Consider the following 16,831-nt stretch of genomic DNA (forward strand, 5'->3'; position numbering starts at 1 on the left):
ATTTAAAAAGTGATAATAAACTCAGAAACCTTAATACTTAAAGAACAGGGGAAAAGTGTACCTAGTTGCAAATGGAAGGCAGACATTTTTGTCCCTAAAATTTATACCCAAGACTTAAGAGTCTTATTTATTTCATAAAGGAAGGCTCTTTTAAAAAATTTTTCTCATATAAAACCAAAAATTTTCACTGAAGCCAACATTTTCCCTCTTGGGGCTGACACGGGCAAAACCTGGTGCTTCTGCCCTGCACATTGTCTCAGCAGCGGGCTCCGCCTTTTCTTCCCTTTACTGTCAATTACTAATAAATTACAAAGTGGGGGAAAGAAAGGGTTGGATTCATCCTAACCTGGAGGCAGGGCATTAGGCGGGAAGACTTCCTCTTCATCTGAAACAAGAAATAGGTGTACAAAATCAAGGAGAAAAGGACTTCGTCATGAGTATCCTGAGAAAAGAGAAATCTGAAAAAGAAAAGGAGAAACTACACAAAACACTTTTAGCTGATGAGTAAGCCTTAGAAGACTTGGTACCTGAAAGATTAAATTTGAGTATTCCAGGCAAAAAGAGAAGAAAATAAATGCAAAGGTGAGAGAGTAAGGTAATCCAAATGAAAGTGTAAATTAATCATTGGAACTCTATGCAAACGTTTTACGTGATTATAGATTAGGAAAATAATTAATGCTAAAAAAAAAATCAAACCTTGACGAAATCAACAACAGAAGTGATTTTCAAGTTCTCATTTTATAACTAAAGTCAACGACAGGCATAATTCATATACCATAATCACTTCGACACAAACAAAAGCATATATGTACTATCTGAGAAATTATTACCCCCACCCCGAAAACCTCATGATTAATTGCCCTTCTATGTTTAAGAAACAAAAGTCAACATTAACTAATATAAATCAATTTTTCATACTTACTAAATTCACCAATGATTATTGTAGAAACTCTATAAGCATTTCCCCGAGATGATATTGGTGTTGGCCAATGCTATATAATTTTAAAAATATTTATCCACACACATTTGTACAAATCAAAATATGCCTTGGGGCGTTTATGTGCAAGACACTGAATATTCCCTTTTTCTAAAACGTCTGAATTTTAAAATGTCTTTACTTTTTAGATGCTTAAATAGATATTTGATGTTATCTGAACTGCAGCCCCTCTCCTCCCAAAGCCTGAAGACTAGCAAAAGTGTAAATAATAATAATCTTTGTATTTGTGAATGTCAAAATATGAACTTATATGACTATTAAAATAGGATACAGCGAACACATGCACATGGGAAAAAGAAGAGTTAAAATAGCACATTTTCGTATAATCTATTAGAATACTTGCTACAAATATTATTTATTAGCCTGTCAACCAGGGATATGTTTTAGTATTTTTTTAACAAAATAACTGAAGTAATATAGAACCTAAATAAAGTAATAGAGAACCTAATTTGTAGCTTCAGAATCTAAGAGGTGATTCACTGGATACTGCAAGAGTCAGGATTATTCAGAGGAAGATTTCTGTAGTCCAAGAAGCTTGGAGGATGTCAGGCTAGATAAAGTTAAATGCTTGTATTTTATTGTATTGTGTGTGAGTGTTTACTGAGGGACATCTCACAGCCTTCAGTGTGCTAATATGCACTTGCATGGTGGGAGTAGAGACAAGACATGATACAGCAGCTAGCATTCCCCAAACTTCGTTCACTTTTAAATCATTTTCTCCCGGAATATCCATTAACATTCCACAAAATGGTGCATTTGGGGAAGTATAGGTATTTCTGAACTATCAGCAGAATTCTACTCAGAAGACTGTTAGGTAATTAAATTTTACATAATGAAAAATAAAATACTTTGCAAGTTTAAAGTATTATTTGCCATAAATTTAATTCAATGTCAGTGTTTTATTTTTTAACCTATTTGAAGACTTTTATTTACTGAAATATGTAAAGAATCTTGATTTAAAGTCCTGTAAAATTCTTGAAAATGAAGTTTTAAAACTCAACCAAATCGTAGAAAGGGACTTCCTTTATTACATAGAAACTAGAACCATTTTGAGTCAAATGAACACTTTATTTTATATAGGTTTTGTGGTTGTTTGTATGCTTTGTGCACAGGGCATAATGAATCTTTGAGTTAATTGTTTAGAATGCTAAATGATTGAGAAAAAAGTATTGACATACTTTTATAAAACTAAAATAAAAAGATAATCTACTTTTTTAAGCAAAAATTTGATGAGTAATTTCAGTGTCCAGTAAATGTTAAGACTATCTGGGGGGACATGCACAATTATTTTAGACTATTAAGGCACCACATATTAAAATAGTGCTTCAAAGGGTCATGAAGTGATCTAGATAATCCAACAATACTTCCAAACAGCTATTACTTCTCAATTGGTAATATTTTAGTCCTTGTACATACATTTTCAAATTTACTGAATGCTAGAAAATATAATTGACAAGCTTACTGTTTCCTTCTTTTAAAAGTAGCTTTGGTCCTGGCAGCCCTTTAGATTAGGAAATGAAGTTAAGAAGAGATCCTGACCTGAAATTCTTGAAAAACTGCCTGGTTAAATTTGGTTGAATTGGATAAGAATGCAAGTTTTCATTATTTTTCTTTTGTTTGTTTGTTTTTACATTTAAGTCTTTTATTTCTAGAAAGTTTTCTTGTATTATAGTTTTTTGTTTTTTAGTTTCAGGTGTACAAAACAATATAATAGACAATCACACCCCTCACAAAGTGGTAACTCCCCCTCCCCCAATCTACTACGGGCTCTGACATCGTATACAGCTGTTATAATTCCATTGACTCTATTCCCTACGCTGTATTTCCACATCCTGTGACTATACATCTATTTAATTATAGTTGTCATTCGATATTATTCAGCTTCAGCTTCAGGTGTACAGCTCAGTGGTCAGGCATCTACACCGTCCATGAAATGGTCTCCCTAGTAAAACAAGCACCCATCATTGTTTTTCTTTACCATGGAAAAACGGGTTCTACTGTTAGAAGGGAAATTGAATATGCAACTTTTTTGGGTTGTGTCTAATTCAGCAACACATATGAAAGGCATGGCATCGTACAAAAAACACTTCCAAAGAAAACAAAACAAAAAATACAATATGTAAGTTATATTTTCTGTTTAAAGGTGACTACAATGATGATAAAAACACACACATTTGTTTTTGGCTCTTTAGAATACAGCGTACATGAAGAAGACACGGACCCAGAACAGCTACATAGAAGGGAAATTTACCAAAACAGAAGTTTATTTGCCATTAAGTCATGGGAAAGTAGCATTTGTAAAACCATAAAAATGATTCTTTAAACAACTGATGTTCCCAGAGAACAATGTCTGGAAAGTAGAGAAAGAACTTGGAGTCATATTACAAGCCTGAGATTTAAGGGGGTACATATGAAACCTGAAGTTCGAAGGAGAGACCTCCAGACATAGTAGAATGTGTACATTCTTAGAATTCTCCACACTCAAGCATAAAATCACTTCTACCTATGGTTGATTTAAATTGCATTTTAAATTAATTTTTAAAGTAAAACAAACTTGGGATTATTGTTGGGATTTTTAGAATAAAGACTAAAAAGTATATAAAATTAAAATCTATGTGACTGTTAACAAGCCTCAGTTAAATGCTTTGATTTAGATAAATTTATGAATTCCTCAAGCAGAGTCATCAGCTGTAGTAGTTATGGGCATACGTGACCAACAATAATAACATCAACAACCATCACCACATGGGAAAGACAATAACATCAACAGCTAACATTAATTCACCATGTTTTGAGGCATTTGATTATCACATTTTCTTAATGAGAAGACACATGCCTTCACACTTCGATGCTTTTGAAATCAGGATTCATCTTACAAGAAATATATATATTTCATGAATTTTTTCTCCTCCAAATCTATTCAATCAATGTTGTATCTTATAATAGTTTTGTCTTAAAATTGAAAAGTATGGTGATATTAATTTTTAAGAAAGCTCGTTACAAAGAAATATATAATTAGAATATATAGATAAAGCACAGAGACATTTTAGTAGATGGCTGTCTGATATCTAAAGGTAAAACTGCGCAAAAACATTTTAGCATGCTAGTAAGGAGTACCAAGATAATGTTATTGCAGACGTAAAGGGACCTAAAAAAAAAAACCAAATTTTTAATCATCCTTTTAATTAAAAAAAAATCATATTATTTAGGAGAAATTTGCTGGAACTTCTGCTGATTCACTTCCTCCTCTGCCAACCACACTCACACCAAAAGAAAAAAGCTTCATCTCAAGTTATGTGAGATCTTTAACATGCACAGGGTTCATTTGTAACAGTTTATGTGGTAATGTTAATGCCTGGAAAAAGAAAATTTTACTTCTTTTGCCACGATTACCAAAAGCAGTTATTTTTCTGGAAGAAAAACAAAAAGAGGCAGTAACTATCCCGACCAAGTTTACCAAAAAATATACAGACCATAAGCAAATAAGATGAAAACATAACAATTAAAAAATATGCATCAGAACTTAGGCATTGAAATGAATACTGATCTTCAAAGCAGTCTCTAATTCTAAGGCTGCTGGCACATTTGCAGCCACTCACAGGACCAGTTTTGAAACTTCCCACAAGGCCAATTGTTGAGGCACAGGAGACACTCAGTCTCCTGGCTCTGTGTGCACACATACAGTGTGGGTTGACCAAAAAAAGTATGATCCCACTTGAGCACCCACATTATTCTCTACACATGGCCCTCTGTGGCCATTGTCTGCTTCCAAAGCTGAAATCCACTGTCCTCTGTTGATGGTCATTCTCCTCTCTCTAAAGCTCCCTAAACTCGGCTCCAGGAGGGAAGACCCAGTGCCTGACTCTCTCCTGGCACATAGCTGCCTTTCAAAACTTGCTGAATAAATGAACATTAGGATAAAAGGCAGATCTTTGGCCCCACTGAGGGTATACAAAAGAATCTATATTTTGCATTTTCTTGATTTGCCACCTGTCATTATTCTGGGAAAATTCTAAGCCATGGTAGCATTGTTTTTATAAGGACAGTGCCTCCCAGCATGATCTGAAAGGGATTTGCACATCTCGATTCTGGCATTGCTGTTTGGTTAAACACGTCTTTTTATTGTCATCTCTATTGTTTCAATTCCAGGACAAAGTGGGCAGTATTAAGGAACAGGATAGCTGGATGGACAAGTCCAGAGGCAAACAAACAAGCAAACCAACAAATAGTAAAACCCCTTCCTGGGAAATCAGCTGTTTCCCAGACAGAGACTCTTAGTAAATCTGAAAAGTAGGCAACTGTACCCACAAGAAGTATGTGTAAGATTGATATCAGAACCAAGCAACATTCCGTGGCTAAAAAAAACAATTTTAGAACAGTTCCAGGCTGTCACAGAATGATTCAGGCAATCTAGGAGTGATATTAAGGCTGCGCTGCTATGAGAAGCATTCTTCATAGTGACAATTTTGGAGATATTCATTGAATATACTTCAACCAATGAGATATGGGACTAAAGTGTGAACATGTACTACTACTATCCAGGCATGGCCATTTTCAATTTTTTTCCCCCGCTTTTTCAAGAAGAGAAGTGTCTCACTTTATTTCATTTTCAATTTTTTAAGTGAGTTGGTCTTACATCATCCATCTGTTCTGAGGGTGAGCACCTAATGCACAGCGTCAGTGTGTCATTCTGAACCTCATTGGTTAAGAGTTTGCACAGAACACTCACCCTCCTGCCCAGCAAGTGGAAATGAAAATCTACCTAGATTACCATTCTCTGTATGATCAGCATCTAAACCAGCGTGGAAATTCAATTGTTCATTCATTCTACAGGTATTTATTAGGAAATCGCCTTGCACAGCTCTCTGCCAGACACTGGAAAAAATGAGATGAGGGGCCCAAAGGGGTCTTAAGACATGGTGCCTGACTGTCAAAAAGCTTACAGCCTGTTAGGGAAAGGAGTGAATTATTAATACACAATTTAGTGGAGAAAAGAGTGACTGAACAATAAGTCCAAGAGAAATCAGGAGGAGGAAGGGGAGATGAAAGTCAAGAGAAACCTGGATAAAGGAATGAAACCTGAGCTGAATGGTTATAAAAAACAATTGGATGGACTGAGGGTTGGGAGAAGGTGAAGGGCAGAGAAGGACATTGTAGCCAATCCCGGAGAAAGGTCTGTTGCACCTGTCAATCTTGTTTATGCTCATGCAATTCTTCTTCCTCAACCATGGCCATGCATACAGCAATTTTTATTGTGTCTTTTTTGTTGTTGTTGAAATTTTCCTGTCCTTTTTGAAAGTGGGTAATCGTTGAAAGGTTTGTATATTTAGAAATAACTTCCATTTACCCACCTTCTTTATTTAGGGATGTCACCTTTTATCCTAAATTGATTTTCTTCCTAGGCAAATATATACATTACAGTTTATGTAGCTGGATATGTGATTACATGTGGCTCTGGCCTTGCTTAACTTTCACAAATGTCAGAAAAAACATGCTACTAATTTCAGAATACCCTCCCTAGTCATTTGGCCTTGCTTTTTCATCCAACTGTGTTCTGCATAAAGAGAAGAGTTATTATTAATTGGTTGACTGGTTTACTGGTTGGTTGGTTGGGTGGGTGGGTGGTTGGGTGGTTGATTGTAATATATGGAAAGACATTTTCTCATTTACGCACGCAAATATAATATGATGACTTTTCAGATTAAGGGTCAGACACAGGCTTTGTTTAAAATTTGACAGCATGCCCTCTGGGATTACATCATCTGCTGTGTTGGTTGAGCCTTACAGCCTGGCCCAAAGACCTTTCCAAATTTGGAAACAGATGTGTATGCCATTGGCCTTGAAGAGAATAATGTTACAGTAATTTCAGCCAGGATATCCAGACATCCTTGAACCCATCTCATGGAAGGAGTTCTAGGAGTTTGCACTGTCTGCATTCCAAAAGCAGATAGCCTTCAGACCGTGGCTCACGTGGCCAGGATTAGTGTTCAGGATATTATCGAAGGGAACCACTGAAGGTCAAGGACAAAGTCAGTGTACTAATATTATGTGTTCATTTATGAGTGTGTCAATAAAAGTTAGCTGAAGGAAAGTGGTCCAATGTACTGAAAGAAAGAAAAAAAGTATTTTACTAATGTATAGGAGTTGATAATGTCAGAGTCTTTGATATATGAAACATGACATAGTAAGAACAAAGAGATACTCAACATACTTTTGGGTTGTGTCCAGCAAAAAAAAAAAAAAGTCTTATTGTAGTCAGGAAATGATTGGTTATTCTAAAATTTGACCTATGTTTTTCATTACACAAATAAAAAATGAGCATATAAATGATGATACAAATGTATAAAGCAGATTCTCAAATCTGCCTCTGTGAAAACTTTCTTCTGTAAAAGACGAATGTTCCTTAGCTTAGGGACACATGGTCAAAAATGACAATGACAACCTTCATGGAGGGATAAAGGAATTTATCAGGAATCCACATGATAAAGATCACCCATTTTTTAAAACTGGACTCTCTCCATATAAAGCAAAAACAGAATAATATTGCAGGAATAAATGTTTGCAAATCAATAAGGAGCAACACGATGTTTGCTTGAGGTTGTCTTGTCCAGCTACATAAATCATTATATGTAAGTCTACAGGAACACATAGTCAGTGTTACAAAATAAGATGCTGGCCTTCAGAATTACTAGTGAAACCTGGAACAGCTCACACAGTAACATGAAAAACGTTCAATTAAAGAAAAACGTGAGCAACCCAGATAACTTTCCAAATTGGCATAATCCCAAAAGATCGGACGCCTCTTTCCCTTCACATGCACATTAGAAGTTGGAAACCAGCAATTAATTTGCTAGCATCTCAATTGTGCTTGTGATATGTTTATTATTTTTGCTTTTCTTTTAGACATGTGTGTAATAAAAACTAATCAAACCATCATTTGTCATTATGTTGATTGGGTTGTACAGATAAGATGCAAACAAGAAACGCTTAACCACACAGATGAAACAGAAATTCCATGGAGCCACCATGGTAATCATTACTGACCTTTCTGCTTCTAATTTTGTTGAATTCAGCCTCATTCTCCCTCCCTCCACTCACCTTTGGGTGGTGCAGTTCCAGCTTCCTTCTCTTTGTTTGGCTCTGTGTGGAAAGTACAAGCACATTTTTAACAGTGTCTTAAGGAAAGCATTTCATTGTGCGCTGCGCAATGGGTTAGGAGGCAGGGTGGGCCGGGAGAAATAAATGACAACAGACAGATCATCAATGATAATCATACTCATTTATTATGCTGTATATGAATGATAAATTTGGGAGTTATAATGTAGAGCTGCATGAAACTTTTAATAAAAGAAACTAATCCGATCACTTTTGAAAAAATTATACATAGAAACATGCAATACAGATTTTGTTAAAATACACTTAGCTGCTGTTATAACATGCAGGTTCATGTTATAAATAATATGCTGGCATGGAAGTGAGTATAAAATGTGGGTCATTTCCTTGTAGACCTCAACAAGAGACTGACTTTTTTAAGGAAGTTTGAGCCATGTAATGGTTCTAATCGTTTGAACTTCTAAATAATATTATAGTAAGGAACCAGGGTACAAAATCTGTGATTATACAATAGTTTTACTATATTTCAAAATACTTTGGTGCACATATTAATTTTCTTAGGTTAGGTTAGGTTGAGTGGCAATAAATGCAATACAAGAGCAGCAAAATCAGATTTTATTAGTTGAGACCATCCAGTTTGCATTTCTCTCTGTTCAGAATCACATTCATTTAGATACCTGTAAATGGTGTGTGACTTGTGGTCTATATAAGAAAAGAATTGTTTCAAGCATGAATTCCCTCTTTTTTTGATTGACTAGAGACCTGAATCTTAATTAATAAAGACGGTTTTAACAGAGTTTGGGAGGAGACTTGCTTGAGCAACAGGAAGTCAGTATTGAGCAATGAATATGAAATATGGCATAATAAGGGAACTCTGTAGTGGCCCAGTGACAGCTACTGATTGGAAGAACAGAGGGGAATGGTTATGTCTGTAATGGTCTGTAGGTTCTCAGTGCACACAATGTTGGCAAAAATAAATCTGTATATGCAAGAAGGAAACATACCAAAGAAGAAGTTCCTAAGAAGAATGTCACACATTTATACTGGTTGAAAAAAAAGCTAAACTTGAGCTTGCCCCTGTTTAAACTCATGTGGCACTGAGCTTGTTTCATTCATTTTGACACACAGCAATACTCTTCTATACTACTTCAGGGTTTTGAGTGTGTGATCTAGTGTTCTTAGCTGGACAAAGGGGCCCCTGTGAGCAGTTAGATTTCTCAAACTGCCCTCCTGAAAATGATCTCTCTGGTGGAAGAGTCTCATAAGCCCTTTCTAAATTTCCATGCAAAAAGATCACCAGCAACTGAGACCTTATTCAGTTACTGCTCTCGGCCAGGCTGGATTGGTCTGTAGGCCCCTTGTCTTCATGCTGCATTGTCAATTCAGGTAACATGCTTTAAGTCACCTACTGCCTTGCAAGGCTTTTAGAGTTTTGCCTCATGTTTCAACATAGTGGTTGTATTTTATTTAATTGTTCTCTGGCCTGTATTTTACTTTCTACTTGGCTATAAGTAAACTGAACACAGGGAAATGTTTTCTACTTAGAGTTGTCCACTACATTTAGTACAGTATGTTTGCACCTAGTTATCAATAAGTATTGGGTCGATAGCTCTGTATCCTTCTGAAGGGTTCGGGCAGAGTCATGTGAATGGTAAATACCCTGTGAATAATTCTTGAGTGAATACCAGCTTCTCACCCTGTTCAAGGAGGAAGAGTGATGAGAGAGGGTACTTTGGTGTTTTCATTGGAAAATACACATACTTTTGGTTGCCACCATCTTTGGGGCTATTTGACTAGATAGACATAATTCTGGAGATCCCCTGTTGAGGGTTAACATTCCACTTGGGCTTGTCATTTCTTTTAATCCTGTTCTCTTCCATAAAACTATGTAGGTGTAAAAGCAGGCGTCACCTGCTGTGTGTCGCTAGGCACTGCTTCTACCTGTCAGGGAGTTAGTTCACTGGAACTGTTTGTTACTTCTTGTTTATTTTGTTGTTGTTGTTGCCACCTGGTGGACAACAGGGTACTAAGAACTGGAGAAGCTGCTTCTGATGTTGAGCCTCCAAGGCCACCAAAGCTTTCTGGAAACTCGATGAGGCATTTCTGGAGGTACTTGATGGTGGCATAATTCAAGTCTAGAAGGGGCTGCTGATCTTCCGGGACTGAGGTGGGATTCACCACCCCCACTCTCACAAGACAGATGTGGGTTTCGTTTGCCCCTAGCTACATGTGAAAAATCACTGCAAATCCTCAGACCCTTGAAGGTTCAGCCTCCACAACACAAAAACATGGGCATAACTACAACTTTTGGGTTTTATAAGTATATGATGTGTCATCCAAATTAGATTAATATGAGAGGGTTATATAAGCACAATGTGTTATTGTTGTTGTTGTTTATTATAAACCTATCACAACTGTGGTCAACCAACTTCTTCATAGGAGTTAGACTAAAGCTCACAGTTCAATGAAGGCCAAATCATGCTGGGATAGACATTCTGTATTTACAGTCCAAAACATGTGAGATAGTGTTTCCACTTACCTTCTGGGGGTGGGGCTGGGGCTGGGGTCGGGACTTCATTTTCTAGAAATGAAAACAGTAATGGAAGAGTTAGGCTCACGTATCACAGAGAAAAGCTACTTTTCCACAGCACCAGGCTGCACTCAACTCCAGACAGCCATCTTACCTATACTGACAAGAAGGAGAAAGCAAGAAAAGCATCAACCTGTGGCATCAAGAGGCCCAAGACACACTGCCTTTTTGATGTATAGTGTGAGGTGAGGATCTAAATGGTATTATATAGATTTCCCAGAGGTGGCATAGTGTAGTGATGGACAGAGCACAGGTAAAATGGGGATCCAGGTGTCTTTGCCACTTAGTTAGTTATCCCTCAGGTAGGGCACTTAACAGCACTGAGCCTGTTTCTCTTCTCTGGAAAAATGGACACGACAACACCTATCTTATGTGCGCAGAGTTGCCGTGAGGATGAAATGAGACACAGCGCATGGCCAGCATGTCTCTTGGAACCTAAGGAGCTCACTTCCTGTAGAGTGTAAGGTGAGGTTAGTGCTCAGTAAATGCTTTCCCCAGAGAGCAAGGGCACCACAGGTCTGACATCATCCTGCGCTCATGAGACAGACTGTCTGAATGTTGATGAAACCAAAATCCTCTGACTTTGCAGTGTTTGCTTTTATCAGACAAACCACTGTTCACTGGGAAACAAAATCAACCCCTCTCACAGTGGTTTCTGGAAGTACCTACGCCTGCAAGAGATTTCCACCTACACTTACCCTAAGTTTTCAGAGCTCTGGTTTTGAGGTTTTATACCTGGCTTTGGATATCCAGAATTCTAGAGAAGTATGGTGGTAAAACCTGTGAAAGAATCTTCTGTTAAGAAATATACTATCTCCAAATAGCTAAAGGCATAACCCGTGACCAAAGGGCTTAGAATTTCCCCTGCTGAGTCCCCACAGATGCCCAGAACTGAGAATTAGTGACGTGTGTGAGAACCAGCTGCTCTACCCCAGGGCAGGAAGAGGCAGTTAATGAAGGTGATCTCTTTCAAAAGGATTTTCTGCTTGACAGTTAAATACCAAAGAGAAGTTTTTGTATTGTACGTACTTTGTAGGATCCCAGGAGCTTTATCTTTGTCTGGATCTAGGATTTTCCACATTTTTTCCCCTAAGTGGCTCTTTCCAAGCCAAGAGGACAATCAATACCTCACAACAAGCAGTGTGGCCCAAGAGTCACCACTACGTGCAGGCCAAGCGCCCTATTTCAGACTGGGCAGCCAGCGGTGAGCATAGAAGAAGGGATGGATTGCGTGGCAACAGAAATCAAGAAAGGAGCAAGGCAGAACTGCCAGGACATAGCAACATCTCCTTCTATCACTAACTTTTTGTGCGAGGTATAAACTCCCATTTATTGTTTAAAAAAGAACCAACTATTTTCATTCAGATGAACATCAATAAGTATATTACTATTTACTAATGAGGGATAAAAAATATGACTGAAGGAGGGGGTGCATATAACCTTTCAGAGTGACAGACGACGTGATGTGATGTGGTTTAAAGATACAGTGAAAGACAAATGTTCCTTAGATGGCATTGAGAGGAAAGCTTACGTTTCTTCGCCATGTCATGGAAAGGCTCTTTAGTGCCAGCGTCAACCAGAAGACAAAGCACTAGGTCAAGGCATTTTATTTTCAGAGACCTGAGTGCAGAGATGGAAATCTAATGTTGACCTCTTGGCTTTGGGTAAATTGTTGCAACACACAGATATCAGAATGCTGAGAGGGAGTAGCCAATTTCTTTGACGTGTTATCTTTTGGACTGTTGTCCATTGTCTGAGGACCTCTTCTGGCTCTCTCGACAGACAAGTTTCTCTGCCCTTCAGCCTCTTTTTGTTCCAGAGATTACTTATGCCACACGTGGGTTTCATCCTGTTATTCTACACGAGAAGGTACCCGTTACCTAGTTGGTTAGGCCTACACTCTTCAGGCTAGCATTCAAAGTCATTGTCGACAGGCACTTCCTACCAGTGGGCCCTCTGTTCTACAGCTGATGTCTCTTTTTAACCTTCTGACCTTCCTGCCACTGAGAAGAGCCATGATCTTCTCCCCAACAGGCCTTTTATTTGTTTTTCTATATGTGATTCTGTCTAAACAGACCTAGGTCTGAATCCTGACCCTAACCTTTATTAGGGTCGGATGATTCTTAAATCTCTATCAGCCTGCTATCCTCATCTGTGAAATACGAATAATAAGATAAATGCCCTCTTAGGGTGCTAATCCTACATAAAAAGCCTAACATAGTTTTGGGCATGTAGATAGAGCTCTATAATTTACAGCAATAACCATTACTATTACTGTCCTTTGGCAATCTTTGTCTTTTTGATATTTCTCTTAAGATTCTCAGAACTAATTATTCTGTTCTCTTCCTCTCTCTTATTCTCTTGGCATTCTGGACCACATCATAATACACTCCTTTTTCACTAGCTATTTTAAAATTATTTTTCAGTTGTCTCAATATATCTGTGTTTCTTTTGCTTCCCAACTAAACCAGGACAGGGATCTTTCATTCCTTTCCCATGTCCCTGGTACCTCATTTTATTGCTGAAAACACATTAAATGCATAGTGAATTGATTTAAAAAAGAATTAAGAAAGTCTTCTTTGGTGATTGTGTTTGAACTACCAAATTGGCCATGCTTTCTCAGCATCTGTGTAAACAAAAGTCCATTATGTGAGGAAAGCCGGGGTTGCTTAAAATCCTGTTTTGGAAGTGAGGCCAAGGGTGAATTCTAATCAAATAAATAAAAAGAGAATCATCTTGGACGTTGAAACTATAAATGTACCCTGAATGTGGATTCTCCATCTCCATTGCGTCTCTAGCCCCAGGTTCTATGAAACAGCTTCCAAATCAAACTAAAGTGAGAGTTTAAAGGCCTTAATACAACTTCCAACAAATGCACAGACCATGGGTCATTGATAGCCAACTACATCAGTCAGAACTACAGAAACATGACAGGATATTAGTGCTGGTACATTTTTAGGATGGTTGCAGGAAATGAAAGTAGAAAAACGCATGCCTGCCTGGTAGGTAGGTGGAGCCAGAACTTTTCCTTCTTAAAATCATAGAAACCCCATTACTTTACAGCCAGTGAAGGAATAAATAAGTCACAACCACTTTTTGGCACCTACTGCATGCAGGACCTAGTATATATTCAACTCTTATAATCGTTACAACTCTGTGAAATCAGTGCTAGCATTATCCCCGTTTTGCAGATGGGAACTGAGGCCCTGCAAGCTTCCATAGCTCATGAGGGTGCAGCTAGGCTCTGGCCCAGGTCTGCCTAACTCAGAATTTGGGCTTTCCAGCCTGGGGCTGTGCTTCCCTTCTCAGCTGCTCATACTGGTAGAGACAGAAGTAAACTGATGGACTTTTCAGAGCGATTATTGCATTCCCCCACCCCCACCCCCACTGAATTGATTGGTGTTATTGTCACGGCCACACAGCCTCCTCTGGATGTTGCCCAGTCTGGAGTAGGGGAGTATGCCTTGAGTTCTTCATCTGTACGATGAAAATAACAGCACATCCTATCTCAGGGGTTCTTGGCAGAAATGAATGACTTTCTGTAGGGTCAGGATGCATAGTACACACTGTGTATTCCTTATCTCTTCATGGTTATCATCATATTTATCAGAATTTGGCTGTGCCACCCCCGTGAGAATGACACTCATCCTTCCACACATGCCACCTGCTAGGGATTGGCCTTATTTCAAGGTCTGTGGGCTGCATCAAGTTAAACCATATTTGGAATGGGGGTGGGAGATGAGGAAGCATCTGGGGACTGAACAGAAGAGGAAGCTTCTCACGCTCTTACTGTAAAATGGTAATAATAATTAATTTTGAGGAAACTTACATGTATTACATAGAATTCGTACAAGGTAGATAACTCGATCAATCAATCAATCCTTGTGGGACAGAAAGGGTAAGAAAGTGAACTCTCAATAGTTGTCAGGGCATTTGAAACAAAGAGAGAATTCCAGCTGGCCTAAACCTGGAGAGATGGGGAACCAGGAGTGGTGAGGACAAAGCAGCACATGACTTAGACTGAAAATAAACCCTAACAGGTAAGTCTCAGGGCCTCAAGGTATTCCCTTTTGCCTTAAAGGAACAGTTCACACATCTCTCTTACTTTAATTCACACCTTTGTCTCTGATTTTGCCCATAGCTTTGCTCACCTCTCTAAAAATCATTTGCATGTTCCCCAAATTCATTGGGTGCCTCTATAACAATAATTCATTTACAGCAACTTCCATAGTACCCCACTGAATAGGGATCATGAGAAGAAACACCCATGCAACCAAATTCATGAGCTCTCATTAGTATGAATTTAACAAGGATGGGGCATTGTAAAACTGGCTAAGATGAGATGGCTGTGTTTAAGAAGTTAAATGAACAGGTAAATGAACTGCCATTTTCTAAATGAACTGCCATTTTCTAAATGAACTGCCATTTTCTATCAGTTTAGTCACCAAATCAAGTAGTTTTGTTCTCTCCTAACATTTGAGACTCACCACTTCCACGGTCCCTCAAGTGCTTCTGAAACTGTCGTGTGCATACAGTTCATCTAGAGATTGGGTCAAGTGCAGATTCCCACTCTGGGGGTCTCCAGCAGGGTTCAAAATTCTGCATTTCTAGTAGGTTTTCAGGGGATGCTGGGGTTGCCAGTACCCAACGCACTGAGTAATAACAAGGCTCAGACTCTACCCTAAATATCACTGAGTCCTCTCCATTTCAAATGAGATCGTCAATGTTAAAGGGTTTACAGTAGAAGGGGAGCTTTCTTCTCTTTGATCACAAGCTTCTTGAGGACAAGGCCTGTCTCCTCCTTTTCAGATTCTACACAGCAGGTGCTCCATAAATATAGTTGACTGGCAGCCTGTTCCTACAAGCACAAAAGCTCCTTTTCCCTGCTGCCAAGAAATGAAGAACTGGCCCCTGGCACTCAAATGGCAGCTTTCTTCGTCTGCCTTACCCACAGGGAACACTATGTCTCCCATTGGTGACCCTTTTGCTGGCCCAATGCTCTCAGGCATTCGCCAGCTTCGTCATTTATATTTCTTTATACTGTCAACACATGTCTTCCGTTTCTTAACAAGGGAAGGAGAGCAATTAGGGCTAGAGTTTTGGCCTTCAGTGACCATATGCCCCTTGCCTTTCTAAGGAATCCCCACTTTCAAAACCTGGGCTGCATTTCTTAGCAAAAAAAAGCTCCGATAACCATACCACCTCCACTCTCACCTAGCTTAGCTTTGCTGTCACTATCAGAAAGCACCTTGCCTTGGGATGCTCTTTAGATCTTCCATCTTAAGATTTAGAGCAAACAGGTATTTACTGAGGTGAGGTCCTACTATACCTGTACTTTTCCAAAAGCTGAAGGGCAAATTCTGTGGGATTTTTTGGCCAGGTGAATACAGTGGGCTTTCTGTACCCCCTCGCGCTGTCCCATCGTCTTCATTAGAAAACATACCAATAGAATGGACGAAAGAAGCAGGAATATATAAGCTGTTCTTCTTAAACTTTTTTTTTTATAATAAAATGAAGAAACCAGGATACTCTGACAAATTAAGCCCAAGGAAATATTTTAACGGACAACATGAAAATCAGCCGGATTCTGAACCAGCAACTAAAGCGAGCTCCTTTCTCCCTCGGCAAGGGCGGCTGTCGTTTGATCCTGTCTAACTCATAGATACAGACTTTCTCTCCCTCTGCAGCCCTGAAATGCTTTCAAAGGGCTTGAGCTATTTATGGTGGATTTTTCCTATGACCACCTACTGTAAAAAGCACAGGTATTCCACCAATGGTAGGCCTGCACAGAGAATGCCAGGGCATTCTAATTGACGGGCACTGGTGGCAGCTATTAAATAGACAGTCCCTATGTGGCCTTTGTGTGGCTGCTGAAAGACTAGGAACCCAGTAACTCCATAAATGGCTTTGCTCTCTCCAATGCAGACCATTTCTACTTTCAATGATCAAGGGATCCATCGTCAACAAATTAAAGGGGAAAAAACTCTGAAGTCTTAAGAGGCATTAACCCGCCTCTCTCTATATATGTGTTTCTATGCCAAAATGATATAAACAACCCAGCTCTCTCCTTCCCTTGGGCTCACTGGCTCAAATAATACATTGCTTGACTTCCTTAAAAATATTTTATGGGG

General features: G+C 38.7%; 1 protein-coding gene across 1 annotated transcript in view; it reads right to left on the reverse strand.

The window, feature by feature from the left end:
* The window catches only part of MYBPC1 (myosin binding protein C1), an 81,813-nt gene that overhangs the window by 54,195 nt on the left and 10,787 nt on the right, over nucleotides 1-16,831 (reverse strand). Inside the window, exons 2-4 of the mRNA XM_019651864.1 lie at nucleotides 10,650-10,691; nucleotides 8,096-8,137; nucleotides 347-385 (exon numbers count right to left, since the gene is read on the reverse strand). Of these exons, the coding sequence (XP_019507409.1) occupies nucleotides 347-385; nucleotides 8,096-8,137; nucleotides 10,650-10,691 (123 nt within the window). The remainder of the gene's footprint in view (nucleotides 1-346; nucleotides 386-8,095; nucleotides 8,138-10,649; nucleotides 10,692-16,831) is intronic.

Source organism: Hipposideros armiger, unplaced genomic scaffold, assembly GCF_001890085.2.
Source record: "Hipposideros armiger isolate ML-2016 unplaced genomic scaffold, ASM189008v1 scaffold_168, whole genome shotgun sequence".
Classification (NCBI taxonomy): domain Eukaryota; kingdom Metazoa; phylum Chordata; class Mammalia; order Chiroptera; family Hipposideridae; genus Hipposideros; species Hipposideros armiger.